The sequence below is a fragment of the Dermochelys coriacea genome, chromosome 6, assembly GCF_009764565.3.
Source record: "Dermochelys coriacea isolate rDerCor1 chromosome 6, rDerCor1.pri.v4, whole genome shotgun sequence".
NCBI lineage: Eukaryota > Metazoa > Chordata > Testudines > Dermochelyidae > Dermochelys > Dermochelys coriacea.
The window spans coordinates 99,366,377-99,383,657 of NC_050073.1; the positions used below are offsets into that span (position 1 = coordinate 99,366,377).

The 17,281-nt window shown below is 45.7% G+C and overlaps 1 protein-coding gene across 5 annotated transcripts in view; it reads left to right on the forward strand.

Annotated features, from left to right (window-relative positions):
• CHGA (chromogranin A) overlaps positions 1–17,281 on the forward strand; it is a 40,884-nt gene that overhangs the window by 22,489 nt on the left and 1,114 nt on the right. For 2 of the 5 annotated variants that reach the window (XM_043517863.1, XM_038407224.1), the window contains exons 3-7: positions 2,219–2,312; positions 2,623–2,691; positions 6,108–6,206; positions 8,084–8,614; positions 9,227–9,672. In XM_043517863.1, coding sequence (XP_043373798.1) covers positions 2,219–2,312; positions 2,623–2,691; positions 6,108–6,206; positions 8,084–8,614; positions 9,227–9,672 — 1,239 coding nt within the window. Of the gene's footprint in view, positions 1–2,218; positions 2,313–2,622; positions 2,692–6,107; positions 6,207–8,083; positions 8,615–9,226; positions 9,673–10,813; positions 11,226–17,281 lie in introns of those variants that run through there. The other 3 variants (XM_043517864.1, XM_043517865.1, XM_043517866.1) reach the window with 2 other exon arrangements.

Here is a 17,281-nt window from a genome sequence, read left to right on the forward strand (position 1 = left end):
ATTTATTGATGGCCAGTTTATATCCATTTATTCTCGTGTCAACATTGGTATTTAACTTTAACTCCTCTTCCTCTCTGGTATTTATCCCTCTGATGTATTTATAGAGCAGTTGTAGCTGCCCATAGCCTTCATTTGGTTAGGCTAAACAAGCCAAGCTCCTTGAGCATCCCTTCATAAGGCAGGTTTTTCCATTCCTTGGATCATCCTAGTAGTCCTTCTCTGCATCAGTTCCAGTTAAGATCTTCTCTGGTCTTAAACATGGGAGACCAGAACTGTACATAGTATTCCAGCTGAGGTCTTACCAGGGCCTTGTATAATGGCAATAACACTTCCCTATCTCTACTAGAAATACCTTGTCTGATGCATCCTAGAACTGTATTAGCCTTTTTCACTGCCACATCACATTGGTGGCTCATAGTCATCCTGTGATCAACCAGTACACCCAGGTCATTCTCCTCCTCTGTCACTTCCGACTGATACATCACCAGCTTATAGCAAAACTTATTGTTCGTCCCTAAGTGCATGACTTTGCACTATTAAATTTCATCCCATTTCTATTATTCCAGTTTTCAAGGTCCTCCAGATCTTCTTGAATGATATTCCGGTTCTCCTCTGTACTGGCAAAACCTCCCAACTTTGTGTCATCTGCACACTTTATTAGCACACTCCCACTTTTTGTGGCAAGGTAATCAATAAAAATGTTAAATAAGTTTGGTCCCAAGACCAATCCCTGAGGAACTCCACTTGTAACCTCTCTCCAGCCTGCTAATCATCTTTCAATATGGCCTGTTGTAGTCTCCCCTTTAACCAGTTTCTTACCTTTCAGTTCTATTAATCCCCACCTCTCCAATTTAACTAATCTCCCATGTTTATCAAATGCCTTGCTGAAATCCAGGTAGAGGAGATCTACTGATTTCCTTTGTCTAAAAAAATCAGTAAGCTTCTCAAAGAGATCAGGTTGGTCTGGCACAATCTGCCTTTTGTAAAACCATGTTGTATTTTATCCCAATTACCATGTACCTCTATGTCCTTAACTACTTTCTCTTTCAAAATTTGTTCCAAGATCTGGCATACAGTTGAGGTCAAATTAATGGGTTTATAATTTTCTGGATCACTTTTTCCCCCCTTTATAAAAATAGGGACTATGCTAGCAATTTTCCAGTCATAGGGTATGAACCCCAAGTTTACAGATTCATTAAAAATCCTTGCTATTGGGTTTGCAATTTCATGTGCCACTCCTTTAATATTCTTGGATGGAGGTTGTCCCCCAATCTATATCTGGGAAATTAAAGGATTAAGAAATTTTCATAAGTAAAGACTGCAGGATACGTCTGTGCCCGAGCATAAACACTGCTGCATTCAAACGAATGCTGTCATTCCTCATTTTCCCAGTCAATTCAACACAAACATACTACCATGTACTCAGATGTTGGGGGGGGGGGATTCTCTTCTCACATCAATATTAATCAGTGGTAATTCCAGAGACACCAGTGGAGGTGGTGTGTGAGGAGAATCAAGCCCATTGTCTCATTTCTGATCAACAAATCAGTGATACAAAAATGGTTCAAAATTCTCTTCTCATTCCCATTGATGTAAATGGGAACATAGAAACACAGGAACGTAAGAATGACCAAACAGGATCAGAACCAAATCATCTATAAGTAGTAGAATTATAGTAGCAGCTCAGACTGTTACTCCTGTATCCTGTCTCTGATAGTGGCCAATACCAGATGTTTCATAGGAACGTGTAAGAACCCCACAGTAGGCAATTGAGGGACAAGCTGCTCCCCACACAGGTCTCATCCTGGACTCTAATAGTTAACAATTGGCTTAGTACAAGTTTTAAGTCCTTCCTAAATTTGTTATTATTAATTATAACTTTGGATATATTTGATATTCATATAAATGTCCAATCCCTTTTAGAATATTGCTAAATTATTGGCCTCAAAGACTTCCTGTGGCTATGAGTTCCTCGGGTTATTAACATGTTGTATTTAAAAAAATCTTCTATTTTATTTGACACCTTTTAATTCCATTGATTGCCCCCTTGTATTCTGAGACAGGGAGAACAAACTCGCAATCTACCTATTGTGGAACTAATATATGTATGTGGAATATAAATGTTTGTAGGATTTGTCCTACAATCTTTTTCACTTGTCTTGGGTAATAAATAAAGCCAAGATGAGAGCAATTTTAATCTGTGTTTGTATCTTTCTAGGTGATGAAGTGCATTGTAGAGGTCATTTCTGATACTCTGTCAAAGCCAAGCCCGCTGCCAATCAGCCAGGAATGCCTAGAAACTCTCAGAGGAGGTAGAGAGACACTCAGTATTTCATGAGACCATGGAAAAGTATCTGTTATGAAAAATCTATCCACCAGTTTAGAGACTTTAACCTTTGGCAGTGAAGTTCTTGTGCTGCAGTCATAGCATTGATTGTACTGAAGCTGAAGTCCGGGGTCACTTGCATGAAATTAAAAACCTAGTCATAATTTTTTAATTGAATTGAGGTTTGATGGGTCTGCAATTAAGAGCAAATTCAGTAAATGAACTAGCTAAAGGAGCACGTGAACAGAATGTTTGCTTTGCTGTAGGAAACCTATAACAAGAATCTTCTGTTGCAGATGAAAGGATCATTTCAATCCTCCGTCATCAAAATTTACTGAAGGAGCTTCAAGAACTTGCAGTTCAAGGTACAGTTCTGCGACAAAGTGGCAGGAGTGTGTTAATAAATTATTATAGCCCCTGGCAATTTTTTTAACTCTATGTACATTATTTCTGAGTCATATAAATGTACTACAGATAACTTTACAAAACTGAAAACTTTTCTATCCGGGTTTCTAACAAAGACCAACTCAGAGGGTCAAATTGTGCCCTCAGTTATACCTGTAAACATCCAGATTGACTCCACTGAAGCCAATTAAATTACTTCAGGTTTACATCAGTATAACTTACTTACCCAAGAGAGCCTACCCTTTTATGGATAGCAGATACCTAAGAGAAACACTTGAGCTTATTTAAACTAAAACAACCTTTATAGTTAGAAATACAATTGAACTTTGACCAAATCAATGTCTGCTGATTTTGAAGTATAAGATCCAGAGCCAAAGCTCATAAAGTCAGTGGGAGTCTTTTCCACTGTTAAATGCTGTATATTTTAGTCATAATTTAGACTGGAGGACTTGAGGGATACAAATTAATATTTAATGCTCTGAACAGCAGGTAGGGAGAAATGAGTCAGCTGCAGAGAGCCCAAAGCACTTGGGTAATCTGCTGGTGTACAAGCAGGAGTGTTGAAATCCCTCAGCCCCAATCTGGGGCCATGCTGGGGCCTTGCAATGCTGTTTCCTTTGTGGAGCTTCATGTCCTCTGCACCCGTTGCAGGGAATGGTGGGGGCCAGTGGATTCTGTGGCCTCTCCCCAAACCACCTGCATCATTGTCCTCTGCAACTGGGCTCAACTACAGAGCCAGAGCCTCTGGGTAATCTGAGTTCTGCTCCTGGTTCTGTCTGTGTGACCTTGAACACACGCACACACGCGCACACACACTCTGAGCAGTGCAGAGCAGGCATGGCTGTCATGCTGTCTCTGTCCTCACACACAGCCACAAAGCAGAATTTAAGTCATGCACATAGGGCTGACCAGTTCCCCCTTCTCAGCACATTACCTGTATGGATGAAAAGATGCTTCCTGCTCCCACTCGTAGGTACGAGTGTTGCACCATATTTGGGTCAGAGCTCAAGTCAACACAGCAGGAACAGAAGCGGCATCTAATTCTTGTATTCATTCACTCACTGTCATTAAGGGATACTGAACGGTGAGGGTCTGGAATTCCATTGCCAGTGTTTCACACAGCCCCGGTAAGAAGTAGCAATGTAGCCATGTGATGCTTGTTATGACCAGGAATAACATGAACTAACCTCAGAAGAGAAACGAAGTAAACAGACAGGGAGAGAACAAACAAAGGAGAGTGGAAGGTCAAGAGATTAGGAAAAGTATCTGGTGCGTTAGAGCTCCTCAGTTACATTCAAACACAAACCAACCCCATGTGGGCCCCAAAGCAGCTTAAAAACAAAGGTTCAATTCTGCAGAGGGGGCAAAAGCAGCATTGACCTGCCCACCACAGAGATCTCAGCTAGAGCTCCCCAAAGAGAGAAGGGATGTGCATGAGCCAGGAGCAGGACCCTGGGTCCCTACAAAATGCTGATCCACTGGCCCATATCCCTACTTGTGAAGGGGAGTAATGGGCTACCTCCACTGATTGCCCAGTAGCAGCAGCAACAGTCCAGCTGCATGGACACCCTGACCAGCTGCGTTAGGTGACTCAGGCCCTCATTTACCCAACAGAGTCATTCCCCACGGTTTGACCAAACCCCTATTAAATGCTCATGCACTCTTTGGAGCTGTTGAACAGGGTGAGCCATTGTTACGCTCTCAACTAGAGCTACCCCTGCACAGTGACACTGAGCACGTTCTCCACGGGGGGGCTTTCCTTTCACTCACAAAATGAGGCCATGTTTAAAATAATGCAAGTTAAGCTAGCTAAAGGCACTTCCTTTCTTCCCCTGCCCCCATCTTGTAATTATGCCATCACATGCTTACCTCCCACCCGTCCCGGACTACTGGGCTCAGCGCCAAATGTAGCTCATGGATCTCTAGTGGAAAATGGTTCTTGCAGAATAGGGAAACAGTGGGAGGAAGGGGAGGGGAAACACTAGCCATGGAAAAAGAAAAGCAGTACTTGTGGCACCTTAGAGACTAACAAATTTATTAGAGCATAAGCTTTCGTGAGCTACAGCTCACTTCATCGGATGTGAGCTGTAGCTCACAAAAGCATATGCTCTAATAAATTTGTTAGTCTCTAAGGTGCCACAAGTACTGCTTTTCTTTTTGCGAATACAGACTAACACGGCTGCTACTCTGAAAACTAGCCATGGAAAGCACTCTCCTCCCTCCCTCTTCCATTCATCTGGCGGGGGCTGAGGTAAATTGGTCTGGAAGAGCCCATACCTCAAATTGTTTTGCCTGTTCATAGCGGTGGGGAAGGATTGGTCTGAAAAAGCTGAACTGTTTCCCTCTACAAAGATTTGGAGGCAGGAGCTGATTTGGGATTGGAAAGGCCATGCCTGGAGAGGAAGGTGGTGGTTCTGATAAACAGCACTGTAGACAAGCTAGGGGATGGTATGATTTGTGACCAAGGCACTGCCTGGGCCTCAGGAATCCTGGGATCAGTTCCTGGGTTTGCATTAGACTTCCTGACCGGTCTTTCTCCACTGGGCAAGTCACATTATGTCTGAGCGTCACGTCCCCATCTGTAAAATGAGGGTAATCAGACTTTCTCCCACCCTTTGTCCTCCTTGTCTATATGGATTGGAATCTCTAGGACTAAGTGTTTGTAAGGCCTCTTGCACAAGGGGACTGTGATCTTGAGGAGGTTGGGACTTCTGGGCACTATGTAATACAAAGAATAGGTCATAGTAAATGTCACTCCTTGCTGCTCTTCTTCAATGGCATGAGTTGTAAAACACCCTGTGTGAAGGAATCCCTATTTATCGTCTCACTAGCGGGCTCAGGCATACAGTGCCTCTGGTGGCAGCTGATACATCAAAGGGGAGAGAAGCATGCATGGGAGAGGGGCAAGCGTGTTTTACAGTGGGGACAGCAAGCACTGAGAAGGAAACAGGTGGGCATGTACTGGGTGCTCTTGTATGATGGTGGAAGTGGGTAATTTGGAGAAGGGCAAGGCTTCTGTGGGACTATTCAGATACTTAAAATAAGCACATAAGTGCTTTGCTAGACCGAGGCCTCCCTGCAATTCAACATCTACTTTTCTGTCCCCTTTCACCCCTAAGTCTCCTTCAGCATTACTGCTTTCCAAATGTCTCTTTCCATTAAATGTCTGTTTGCTTAGGGGTTATCTGGCTTGCATGTTGCTGAAGCATCGTTAATACAGTTGGTTCACATAGCTCCTAGCTAATGCATTTTTCTTGTTCCAGTTTCTTAGTATCAGAGTTTAGTATTAAAAATGTACTGAAACAGTTTTCCCAATACAATTCTTTAAACTGTAGTGGGGCATGTTGCTTTTTGACCCCCTCCCAATTTGACACAGGGGCCAATGAAAGAACCTGGCAGCAGAAGAAAAATGGTGGCTTTGAAGATGAACTTTCAGAAGTCCTTGAAAGCCAGAATGACAAGAACATGCAAAGAGGTTAGTGTCAGCCTAACCCCCCAGGAAATCCATGTAGTGCAATAAACAGAGATGTTCTTTCGAACAGCCTTGATGCGTACAATGTACTTTACATTTTAGCCCTTTTTTTGTTGTTGCTGAAATAGACTAGCAACCTTGGGTTTGCTTTGCAATTAGTTAATGGCTTAAACATTTCATTTCGCAGCCATAATTACTGGAAAAATTCTAAATCATAACAGATACTGATTTGCCATTTTCAGTATTAAAATGAGTGATAGGTGAGTCCTACGAGGAAAGATGTGATGGAATATTAAAGAGGTTGGGGGTCTATCTTTGTATCGGACTAGGTTTTTATGCGACACCAATCACCATTGTATCTGAGAATGTACAACACTAATGGTCAGGTAATGTATCTCTTGAAGTCAATGGGAGTTTTGGATGCACAGAAAATGTAGGGTCCTAAACAGACCAAACCCAGCTGTGATTATTTTCCCCCAGTCCAATCCTGTTGGTTAACTGGAGTTACCCCCATGGAAGTAAAAGGAGACTTTAGGTCATTCTCTCTAGCTCAGTGCCTTCTCTTTTTCATATCAGAAGAAGGTAGTGCCTGTGTGGGATTAGTTTGCTGCAAATATAGTTCAATACAGAATGGATTCCTAAGTAAGATCATGCCACAATCTAACTTCGCAAGTATGATTTCTGGAAGAGCTATTTGTATTTACCATGCTTTGTTATTCCGCTGTTGCATTCAGCAGTGAACTGCCCATGGCTGTCACTTATGGTAAATGACCATCTCAGTTGAGGTTGTTGCAAAGTCTAATATATTCAAACAAAACTGAGGGGACAGGAAGCTCCCCCTCATCAAGGCGTGCTCCTGCTTCCACTGCACTCAGTGGAAGCGGGATCCAGCCATCAGCCTTTCATTTAAACCAAATTGGAAAAAATTAAACTGCTGGTATGTCCGCTCTTCCAACCCCAAGTGGAGTATCAGTCTGAAGATTCTTGGCCCTAACCCTCTCACCCGCTGGGACAGCTGCCAGTCATTTCAGTGCCACTTTTCTGCCAGGAATACAAGCTATAATGTAGGAGCTTGAATACTTTAATGATACTTACTCACCTTAAGCTTTTTTTTTAGCATTGCTTCATTCCATTTTCTATCTCTTTATGTCCGTTTCCTTTGACCTCCTTTTCTAGTTTTCTCACCTCCCTTTTCTCTTCCTCTTTCTTTTGCTCTGAAAATATGATTGACATTTTTGCAGTCAAGTACTGTCTACGCCCCTCCTGAGATCAGGCCCCATTGTGAACAATGAAAAATAACCCATTTGGCCAACCATAGCTGCCCCTGACTGGCTGAACAGTCTTGGCCAAGTTGTACTAATCCCATCTGTATAAAGTGGGAATAAGACTTCCCCTTCTGTTAGGGTTATTGTGAGTGGGGAATTAGCCAGTCTTTGCACAGGATTTTGATCACGTAAGTGCTATATAAATGTAAAGCATGATTATAATTCTGAGATTTTCTATTTTATATTTAATCTCAAATGCTATTGATAGTTTATCATAGGCTCTGCTTCAACAAAGCACTTGTGCACATACTTAACTAAGCATGTGAGTAGGCTCATTGAAGTCTACTATACTGAATAGTGGATCAGTTTAAGCACATGTTTATCTTTAATTCCACCCATGATTCAGTACAGTAGACATCATTGGGCCTACTCGCATAGTTAAAGTTCAACATATAGTTAAATGCATTAACCAGATGGATTTACTCATCTGCTGTAGGTGAAACATAGTTTTTTTTTGTTTTTGTTTGGATTGAGCCCTTCGATCAGTAAGAAGCCACCTCAACTTGTGAAATAGACTTCTAAAGAGGTTCTGTTTTTGCCATGTTGCCACTACAGATAAATCAAGGGAAATTGCTGTGGAGGAGCCCACAGCCTCATTTGCTGAGCTAGTGGCAGAGAGAAGCCAGCAGAACAGTGAGAGGGAGGAGTCCAAGGAGGATGAGAAAAACAGCCTGGAAGAGAAGGAGCTAAGACTGCAAGAAGCTGGCCCTGAAGACGACAAGGAGAATGCAGAGGAATCTGACAGCAACGAGGTCAGCGAGGCTGAAGAATTGCCAAGGGAAGATGCTTTAGGTAACCACATCAATGACAACCTGAGAGAGAATGAGCTCGCCGAGCACAAGCTCCAAGAGGCTGAAAAGGAGCAGCCTGAAGAGACTGACAGAAGTCAGGAGCTTCAGGGAGAGAAGAAGCAGATTTCCAAAAAAGGCCAGGAAGAGAGCCGAGAAGCGGAAGAGGAGACCCTACAAGAGCATACTGCGGACGAGGATGTCAGGAGAAGCACCCTGGAAGATGAGCAGCCTACCGAAGCAGATAGGATACTTGGCTCAGCTGAGGATGAGACCGAGGAGACTCCTAGGGAAGGTGGTATGTATCCCACATGATGTCCCAACCATCTCATTCATTTTGTGCTGTTTGACAAACAGAGAGCTCCAGGCCAGATTCACAAAGGTACTTGGAGGCCTAAAAGTGCAGCTAGGCACCTAGTGGGATTTCCAAATGCACCTAAGCATGTTAGAGGCATAACTCCAACCAGCAGTTGTACATAAATCCCACTAGGCCCGTCTGCATCTTTAGACACCAAAATACTGTTGTAAATCTGCCCATCATTTACTTCTCTCTGAGCCTTATGATGTGTCTGGTCAGTTTTTCAAAAAGCTTTTACATAATTTATTGCAGCTTCTCAGGCTTTTTAAAAGTTTCTTGACTACTGTTAGCTCCAGTCTCTTTTTCAGTATTGCAGTGCATATGTGTCTTCTCCTGCAAGTCTAGCTGTAAGTTCATGTAACCTGTGTTGTATACAAGAGGTCAGACTTGACATTCATAGTGGTCCCTTCTGGCCTTAAAATCCATGAATCTGTTGCTTCAGCAGTCAGTCAGTTTACATAGAGTAATTCAGTAAGAAATTAGGCTTGGTGCAAAGACTGGGTCTAACTAATCTAAACACCATTTCATTGTTTTGTTCAATAAATGCTTCAGATAACAAAGATGCTTTGGGCTTTGGCCAAGGTTTGAAGAGCTCGGAAGAGAAATCCCATGGACTGAAAGGAGGGAGGCATCGGTTGGAGGACGAAGCAATGCAGGCAGAGGACACCTTCCACCTCAGGGATGTCAAAAGGGAGGAAGTGGAGGAGGAGCCCTCCAGAGCGTGGGAAGACTCCAAGAGATGGAACAAAATGGATGAGCTGGCCAAGCAGCTGACATCCAAGAAGCGCCTGGAGGAAAACGACAGCAGCGAAGACCCAGATAGGTCCATGAAAATGTCCTTCAGGTCCCACAAGTATGACTTCCATAACCCAGAAGAGGATATGAGAAGGTCATGGAAACATCATGCAAAGGAGGACAGCAGCGAAGCAGGGTTTCCATTTGCCGCCATGCCTGAAGAAAAGAAGGATGAAGAAGGAAGCGCTAACAGAAGAACAGAGGTTGGTGTGACACCTGTGCATGCATTTAAAAAAACAACCAACCATCCAGTCATTTGCAGGGTATCAAAAGTGCACTGAGAGGTTTAGGAAGGCTCCACACCATTACTTTATTATGCCCAGTGTTACTCAGGTAGCTGTGTTTTGTTTCTCAGTTCAGGGTTGTTTTTATTATTTGTATGGTATAGCACCTAGAGGCCCCAGCCACATTGTGCTAGGTGCTGATCCAGACTTTTAGGGCCAAACTTAAAAAACAAAAATGAGACCTAGATACATGTGCAAAAAACAATAAAGTGTAAAATAAAAAAATAAAAGCGTAGCCGCAACTACAGTTACTGTAGTTGCATGTGTCAGTCAAGTAAATTTACATGCATCTTGGCAGCAGGATAACTAACTAGGTTTCAGAGTGGCAGCTGTATTAGTCTGTATTTGCAAAAAGAAAAGGAGTACTTGTGGCACCTTAGAGTCTAACAAATTTATTTGAGCATAAGCTTTTGTAAGCTACACAACTCACAAAAGCTTATGCTCAAATAAATTTGTTAGACTCTAAGGTGCCACAAGTACTCCTTTTCTTTTAACTAACCTTTAGTACTTCACCCAGCTTGTCTCAGAAATATTATCTTTTGTTGGACCAACTTTTCTGTTGGTGAAAGAGACAATTTGTCGTGTTACCCAGAGCTCTGCAGGTTGGGAGAGTGCAAGGGAAACTATTGACATTGTGCTAAATACCACCACGAAATCGCTTTCTTCCTCCCTTCATTTCTATTTAAGGCCTTTAATTGTCATTTATCCAAAGCCCTAGCAGTTTCATCACTATAGCTGGAGTCAGGCTGGCCTATGAATAGCAGGATGCATGATTTTGCATTTAAACCAGCAAAATGTAAATGGCTGTTTGCTATTGTATAACTACTTGTACGTCAAAACTCTAGCATGTCACTGACTGGAAGGTCTGTGGCCAATGAACCATTCTGAGCACCTGAAGGATAAACCAGGCAGAATAATTAAAGTTGTGATTAAATTGAGCAACACGGCAAATGTGATGGCTCAGTACAAGTGCTCTACTGCCAGACACAACCCCTTGCCATAGGATTTCAGTTACGCCTGTGAAGAAGGAAGAGTTTTTTTTATTTAGTTTTTTGATCAGCTTTCAAGTCCATCAGGGTCCTGATTATTCACTGAACTCCATCCACTGTACCATTAGTCCAGCAGCATCCAGCGGGTGAAAAGTTGGTGGAGGTAGTCCACAGGAAACACCCCCAGCACAGGGAGTCTCCCCACGAAATGCCAGGAAGGAGCCAAGAATTGTGGAGGGGACAAGGTGCTTTTATAGCACCTTACTGTTTCTTTTCCTCCCTCTGTTCTGTACTGCTTCTCAGCTCAACTCTGGCTTTGGCAACTACAGAGCTGATTGTCTGTTCTCTATGTTGGGTCAGACCATAGGATCTTAAGGTATCCTGGCTCCAGCAAGAGCCTAGTACCTGAGGCTTTGGAAGATGATCTTCCCCCCTCCCATATTGAACTAGGAGTGTATGTTCATATTGTTCTGGGAGCATGTTGTAAACTAAACAGAGATTCCACTGTTAAAATGTCTTTCTCTGACCAGAATGATGCCAAGTAACTTTACGTATAAAATCTCTTCAAGCCACCCATGTCCCGCAAAGACTCAGCTGCCCTGGTACCACAAGGCAGGAGGAAAAGCATCACAGCAGGAGCCACTTTTTTGATCACTCTGTGAGTTTATAAAACTGGCACTAATTTACACACATTCCTTCAGACCCCCTGAAATCCTGGCACATGAGTCGCTCTGAGCACCAGCTTTGCACACACATACACACAACCAGATGCAATGCCTTTGTACTCCCAGGAAACTGCAGGGAGCTGAATCTGCTCCTGTTTTTGAACCAGTCTTAGATGCGACCAAACCCCCTTCACACCAGTTAGCCTGGCCCATAGTTCTTGAACGAGCAGAAGAATTTCTCTTTTTGCAAGTTGGCTGTCTCAGAATGGGGCATCTTACTTTGGAAATCTCCACTGCCGAGGCAGTGTTGGGGGTAGGACTAGACAATTCTTGTAAGAGGCAACAAGCCACCAGTACCAACTTTCACCAAGGTACAAGTAGATGAGGGAAGATAAGCCATTGACTGCAGCTCAACAAGCAAGAGGCTACCCCCACTGTGCCCTGCTCAGATACATGAGGTAACATCATAGGTGTAGTTTAACTTCTATATGAGGGGAGGTGAGCAGGGAGCTGCTTACTACTAGTAACACAGAAAGGTTAGACTTTAGGATTTACTGATTAACAGACCTCCTCACACCCCCCAGGGATACCCCTGCACCCCTGAGGGAACCCACTCCCCCTCAATCCTGTCCCTCCACCTAGGGAGGGACTAACAGACCGCCCCCCCCCTCCAATCACCACATCCCATAGGGTGCCACCTGCATCCCAGCTGTGGGAGGGCTCAGTGTCCGCTTGGGGATACCCTACACCCCTGCCCTGGAGAGGGACTGACAGACCCCTGGAGCCTACCTTTGCTCCAAGGAGGGACTGACAGATCACACCACACACCCAAAGCTTTCCCCCCAACTAGGGACCCCCTGCACCCCACCGTAGGGATCCTGTAACACCCCCCCCGAACCCTTCCCAGGAAATCACCATTGATCCTCCACCCTGTCTGTGAAGGACTGAGATCCTCCCCCCCAACACTCCCCCACTCGGGAGAGGGAGTGACAGACCACCACAACCACCCCCCCTCCACACACACTCCCATAGGGAACCCTTCTGGGTCCCAAATCTCCTGCCCAATGGACACAAACACACCTTCCCCCTCACCACCCCCAGGACACCCTTGCAGCACTACTTTCCCCCCCCCCAGGCATCCCATATGATCCCACACCCCCTGTCCTCGGGAGGGAATGACAAAGACCCCCCCTCACACACACACAGACTCCCCCCCATAGGGAACCCTCCCCAGGATCCAGCACCCACCCATGGACCTTCTCCTGAAACCGCACCTGCCTCCCTCCCGCAGGTGGGAGGTGGGGGAGGGGGCAGGACTGACAGACTCTCACTCCCCCCGCACAAGGATGCTCCTGCTCCTGCACCCCCAGCCCCATGGACAAACCTGGCACACCCTACTTTGGCCACCAGGAAAGGGGCAAGCCCCCACTGTAAGGGATGTAATGTACCAGGCACCAGGGAGGCGTGAGGAGCTGGGGAGAAAAGCCTTGCAGGAGCCCCCTTGTGATACTTCTTATTGCAGGTAATTTTTACCATAGGTCAGTGGTTCAGGACCTCATTTTAATGGAGTCACCAGAGGTGGCATTAGACTTGCTAGGGCAGAAGCTGAAGCCTAAGCCCCACAACTCAGGGCCAAAGCCATAGCCCAAGGGCTTCAGTCCTGGGTGGAGGGGCTCAAGTTACAGCCCCCACCCCAGCAGGTGCTAAAACCCTTGGCCTTTGGTCCCCCTGCACGAGGTGGTGGGGCTTGGGCTCGGGCAGGCTCAAGCTTCAGTGTCCCTCCCTGCCCCTCCACCCTGGGTCATGTAGTAATTTTAGTTAGCAGAAGGGGGTTGTGGTACAACGAAGTTTGAGAACCCCTGTCCATGCTCTGGTACCGGCTCAACACCCAGTCCTGGGCTTCCTGGCCAACCTCTGGACAGCAATTCTGGAGTTCTTTTGGCCAGGAGCGCACTGGGTCTCTGCAGGGGTCCTCTACCTGCCCCTTGAGGACGGAGAGCAGGGCAGGGCCTGAAGTGCCGATGCAGTGAGGTCCGTGTCTTCCGCCTCCAGGCCCTACAGAAGCTCCTTTATGGTGCAGGTAGTCTGGTGGGGAGAGTACGGCCTTCCTGCGGCGCCACTTCCTAGGAGGCCGATACAACTGGCAGCTCCTTTATCTCCATCCGAGAGGTCTTCCACAAGACCTCTCTGGGCTGCCAGTCTTCTACCAGGACCTACTCCGGACCTGGAAACTGTTTTCAGCGACCAGCTCCATGACAGCTACCGAGGGGGCAGATCTCCTCACAGAGCCCCTGCTACACAATACCCCCAGCTCTGGGTGGCGGAGTCCCCCCTCAGTGCACCAGAGGTTGGTCCTGGCAGAAGTCACCGGAGTCGGAGACCTCCTGGACTACAACGGGGGAGACTGGCTGGATCCCCTGACACTTGCTCGGCCTCTGGGGCTTTCTCGTACTCCCCAGCACGTACTTCAGAAGGGGAGGGCCACTTTACTGCTCGCTGCTCGGGCCTACCTCAACCGGGTCCTGCGAGAGGGCACACCCCGCCCACCCTCCACCCCAGACCCTCCAGACCTTTTCATCGGGCCCCTGCCCCATGGACTTGACCAGTCCCCCCCATCCTTTCACTGTGAGCTAGCTGCACAATTTGCAGTTCGTTTTCAGACCATCTGAGGAAACATCTATACGCGCTCGTGCTCCACACCCTTCACATCCTCATCCTTGTGTACCACCCTGACACAAAGTGGCAGGACCTTCTACCACCTCTGGAGGTGGAGGACCCTGGTGGACCAGCCCATATTCCACCCCGGTCCCGAGGCCCACCGGGGATATCAGTTAGTGGCTCCTTCACGGAGACATGAGCACGGGTGTGTACTTGGTGTGGTTCACCCCCATCCCTGACACCTGCCCCTTTTGCGGCATGAGGGAGACCCTGGCGCACGTTTACCTGGAGTGCACCAGGTTGCTGCCCCTATTCCAGCTCCTCTTAGACATCCTGTTATGTTTTTGGTTGCACTTTTCCCCTCACCTTCTTATCTATGCACTCCCTATCCGTGGCTCTACAAAATCATGGGACTTCCTGGTTAACCTCCTCCTAGCCCTGGCTAAAATGCCCATCTATAAAACCGGGGAGAGAAGGTTGGCCGATGGGGTCTCCTATGACTGTGGGGCCTATTTCCAATCCTCCGTCCACTCACACATCCGGGCAGAGTTCCTCTGGGCTGCGTCCGCTGGCTCCCTTGACACCTTCGAGGAGCAGTGGGTGCTGTCTGGGGTTCTCTGCTAGGTGTCCCCGTCCAGTTCCCTTCATTTGACCCTTTAACCTCACTCCTGTCCCTGTTATCTCATTAGTTGTTCCCCGGAATCATTTGGCTTCCAAGTCATGTGGATCCTCCCCTTAGGCTTGGGGGAGGTCCTTTCCTTTAGCAGTGGGCGGGCTTCCGCCTGCCCACTTCCTGGATTCCAATAGGATAGGTCAAGATGTAGCAGTGGTGGCTGGAGTGCCGTGGAAGAGGTTTCACAACGTCTTTGTCCTGGGGACAACGCCTGGAGAAATAGAACCTACCCACCAGCTAGCAGGAGGAAAGGCCCAGGAAAAGGGCCATACATTTTGGGAGGATGCGGTACTTGTCCTTTTGTGTGAAGTGGATTTGAATTCAATAACCATAACGAAGTTACCCCCAATGTCCAATGGGGAGCCACTGCTGTTTACATAATACTGAAAACAAGAGCTAGGGTAAGCTTGACTTTTTAACAGCAGAGATTTAACATGCTCTTTACCTGCTACTGTTCCAGCTGGAGCATTAGCCATTTGCATGACTATGTATAATTATACGTGTGTGTGTCTCTCACCCACCCACACTCCCCCTGACTCTAGCAAGGACAAGACGCTTCTACTTAGTGGAGCCCCCCCCCCTTTTTTTTTAACCTCAGTTGGTGCAGAGTTGTGGTTTGGTGTTGCTTAATGCCTCGTTCACTTTTTGCAAATTATCAGTGTCTGTGCTTATGACACCATGGTCAGTGACACATGTACCAAATTAGCCAAGTTGATTTAAATCCCTGTTGTTGAAATACATTTACATTTTTATTAATAAATTTGTTAGTCTCTAAGGTGCCACAAGTACTCCTTTTCTTTTTTGCGGATACAGACTAACACGGCTGCTACTCTGAAGTTTACATTTTTGTAGCAAAAAACAGGATTTCAGGACAGACTGGAATTTGGACCAGCACCATATAGTTATGGCGCTTAATCGGTGTATTTAAATTACTAACAAAAATAGGCTCAGGTAAAGTAGCAACTGTGAATACACAAGAGCAACTTTAGAAAAATCATTATCAATTTTAGAGCACATTTTCAAAAGAGTTGTTCATGTTGTATACTGATTTCTTCCCTGTGATCTCTTAACTTCTTGTACACAGGTCATAAATGCACAACTAGGTGTAGCAACTGCTCTGCTTGTACAAACACAGTTAGCTAGGCAGATAAATGCAGGGAGACAGATGTACATAAATAGCACTTTATGAAATGGCAAAGGAGGCAAGGCATGGCCCTTGTGCTGTGCAGCAATGAAAGCACATTTGTGGTGTAATGCAGGTGGGTTTTGTGTGTTTTTTTTTTATAAGTACAAACATTTATTTCAATACCCTAAAAAGTCAGTTAGTGTGAGGGGCTGGTTTTTGTATTATTATTATAAGTGCATGTCACTATAGTAAAAAGTGTTAAATCAGTAGCAATAAGGATGAAAGAAAGGGTAAGGGGGTTAAGAGTTTTGCCTGGGATTTAGCAAGCCCATGCTTACTCAGTAGAGCCAGAAATCGAACCCAAATCTGCTAAGGCACCTGGAGATAACTAATTTGAGCACGTAAGGGGCCCAATACTACTTACCAACAACGGGCCAGAAGGCTTAATTTCCACAGGGCAAGTACTGCAGAACTTAATGTGATGAGTGCTGTAAATAAGATTCTCATTTGCATCAAATTTCCGATGGATTAAAGTGTTCTTGATTTGTGTTGAAGGAGCACAGCTTGGTCTTACAGTGTGGTCCTGTAAAATTCACATTGCCTCTCTGGGTGGGATTCATGCAGGTATTTAGGCATTTTGATTTAAATGGGAGTTAGGTGCTTTTGTGAATCCCACCCTCCATCTCTCAGGGTCCTTCTTTCAAAGTAGAGGTTCTGCTTACCTAGCTCAGAAAGGTGTGAAAACTGATTCATGGATCGTATCTCCTTTGAAAATATAAAACATCACAAAAGTGCCCAGAATGATTAAACCCAGATTAGTCTCCACATGCGTCTAGATTGGGGTTAAGTTTCAGAATGAGAGAAGTGTTGTGCTGGGATCTACAGCACACAAATAGTTACAATATCCAGCTTGTTTATAGCTTCTCTGAACAACCAGCTTTATTTTAAAGAGATTAACCCCCACCCAAACAACAGCTTCTGCTCTTCTCTGGTCAGCTGGATGCTTCAGAACTCCGACATCAATGCGCTGTAAATACCGGCCTTTCCTTCGATCTCCGAGAGCCGTGAGGCGCTCCCACAGCACTGATGGAGGTGCTAGGAGCATGGCACACCTCATTATTAATTGAAATACTTCATTTTCAGGAAAAAAGGGAATGGGTGGGACGATTTCCACTTGCCTGAAGCCACAGCCAAAAATAGTTTATGCAAAATGCAGCTAAAGGACTTGGGGAGGTGTCCAATGGGTAAATGTCCACACCACTCAAAAATCCCTCCCCCACATTGATATTTATATTACAGAAGCACCTAGAGCAGTGGGTCCCCCAACATTTTACCTTGCACCCCTGGTTACCCCTAACTGTGCCCCCCGGTGTCCCCAGAGCCAGGAGCTTTGGGAAGGGGGCAGATGTGGGCATGG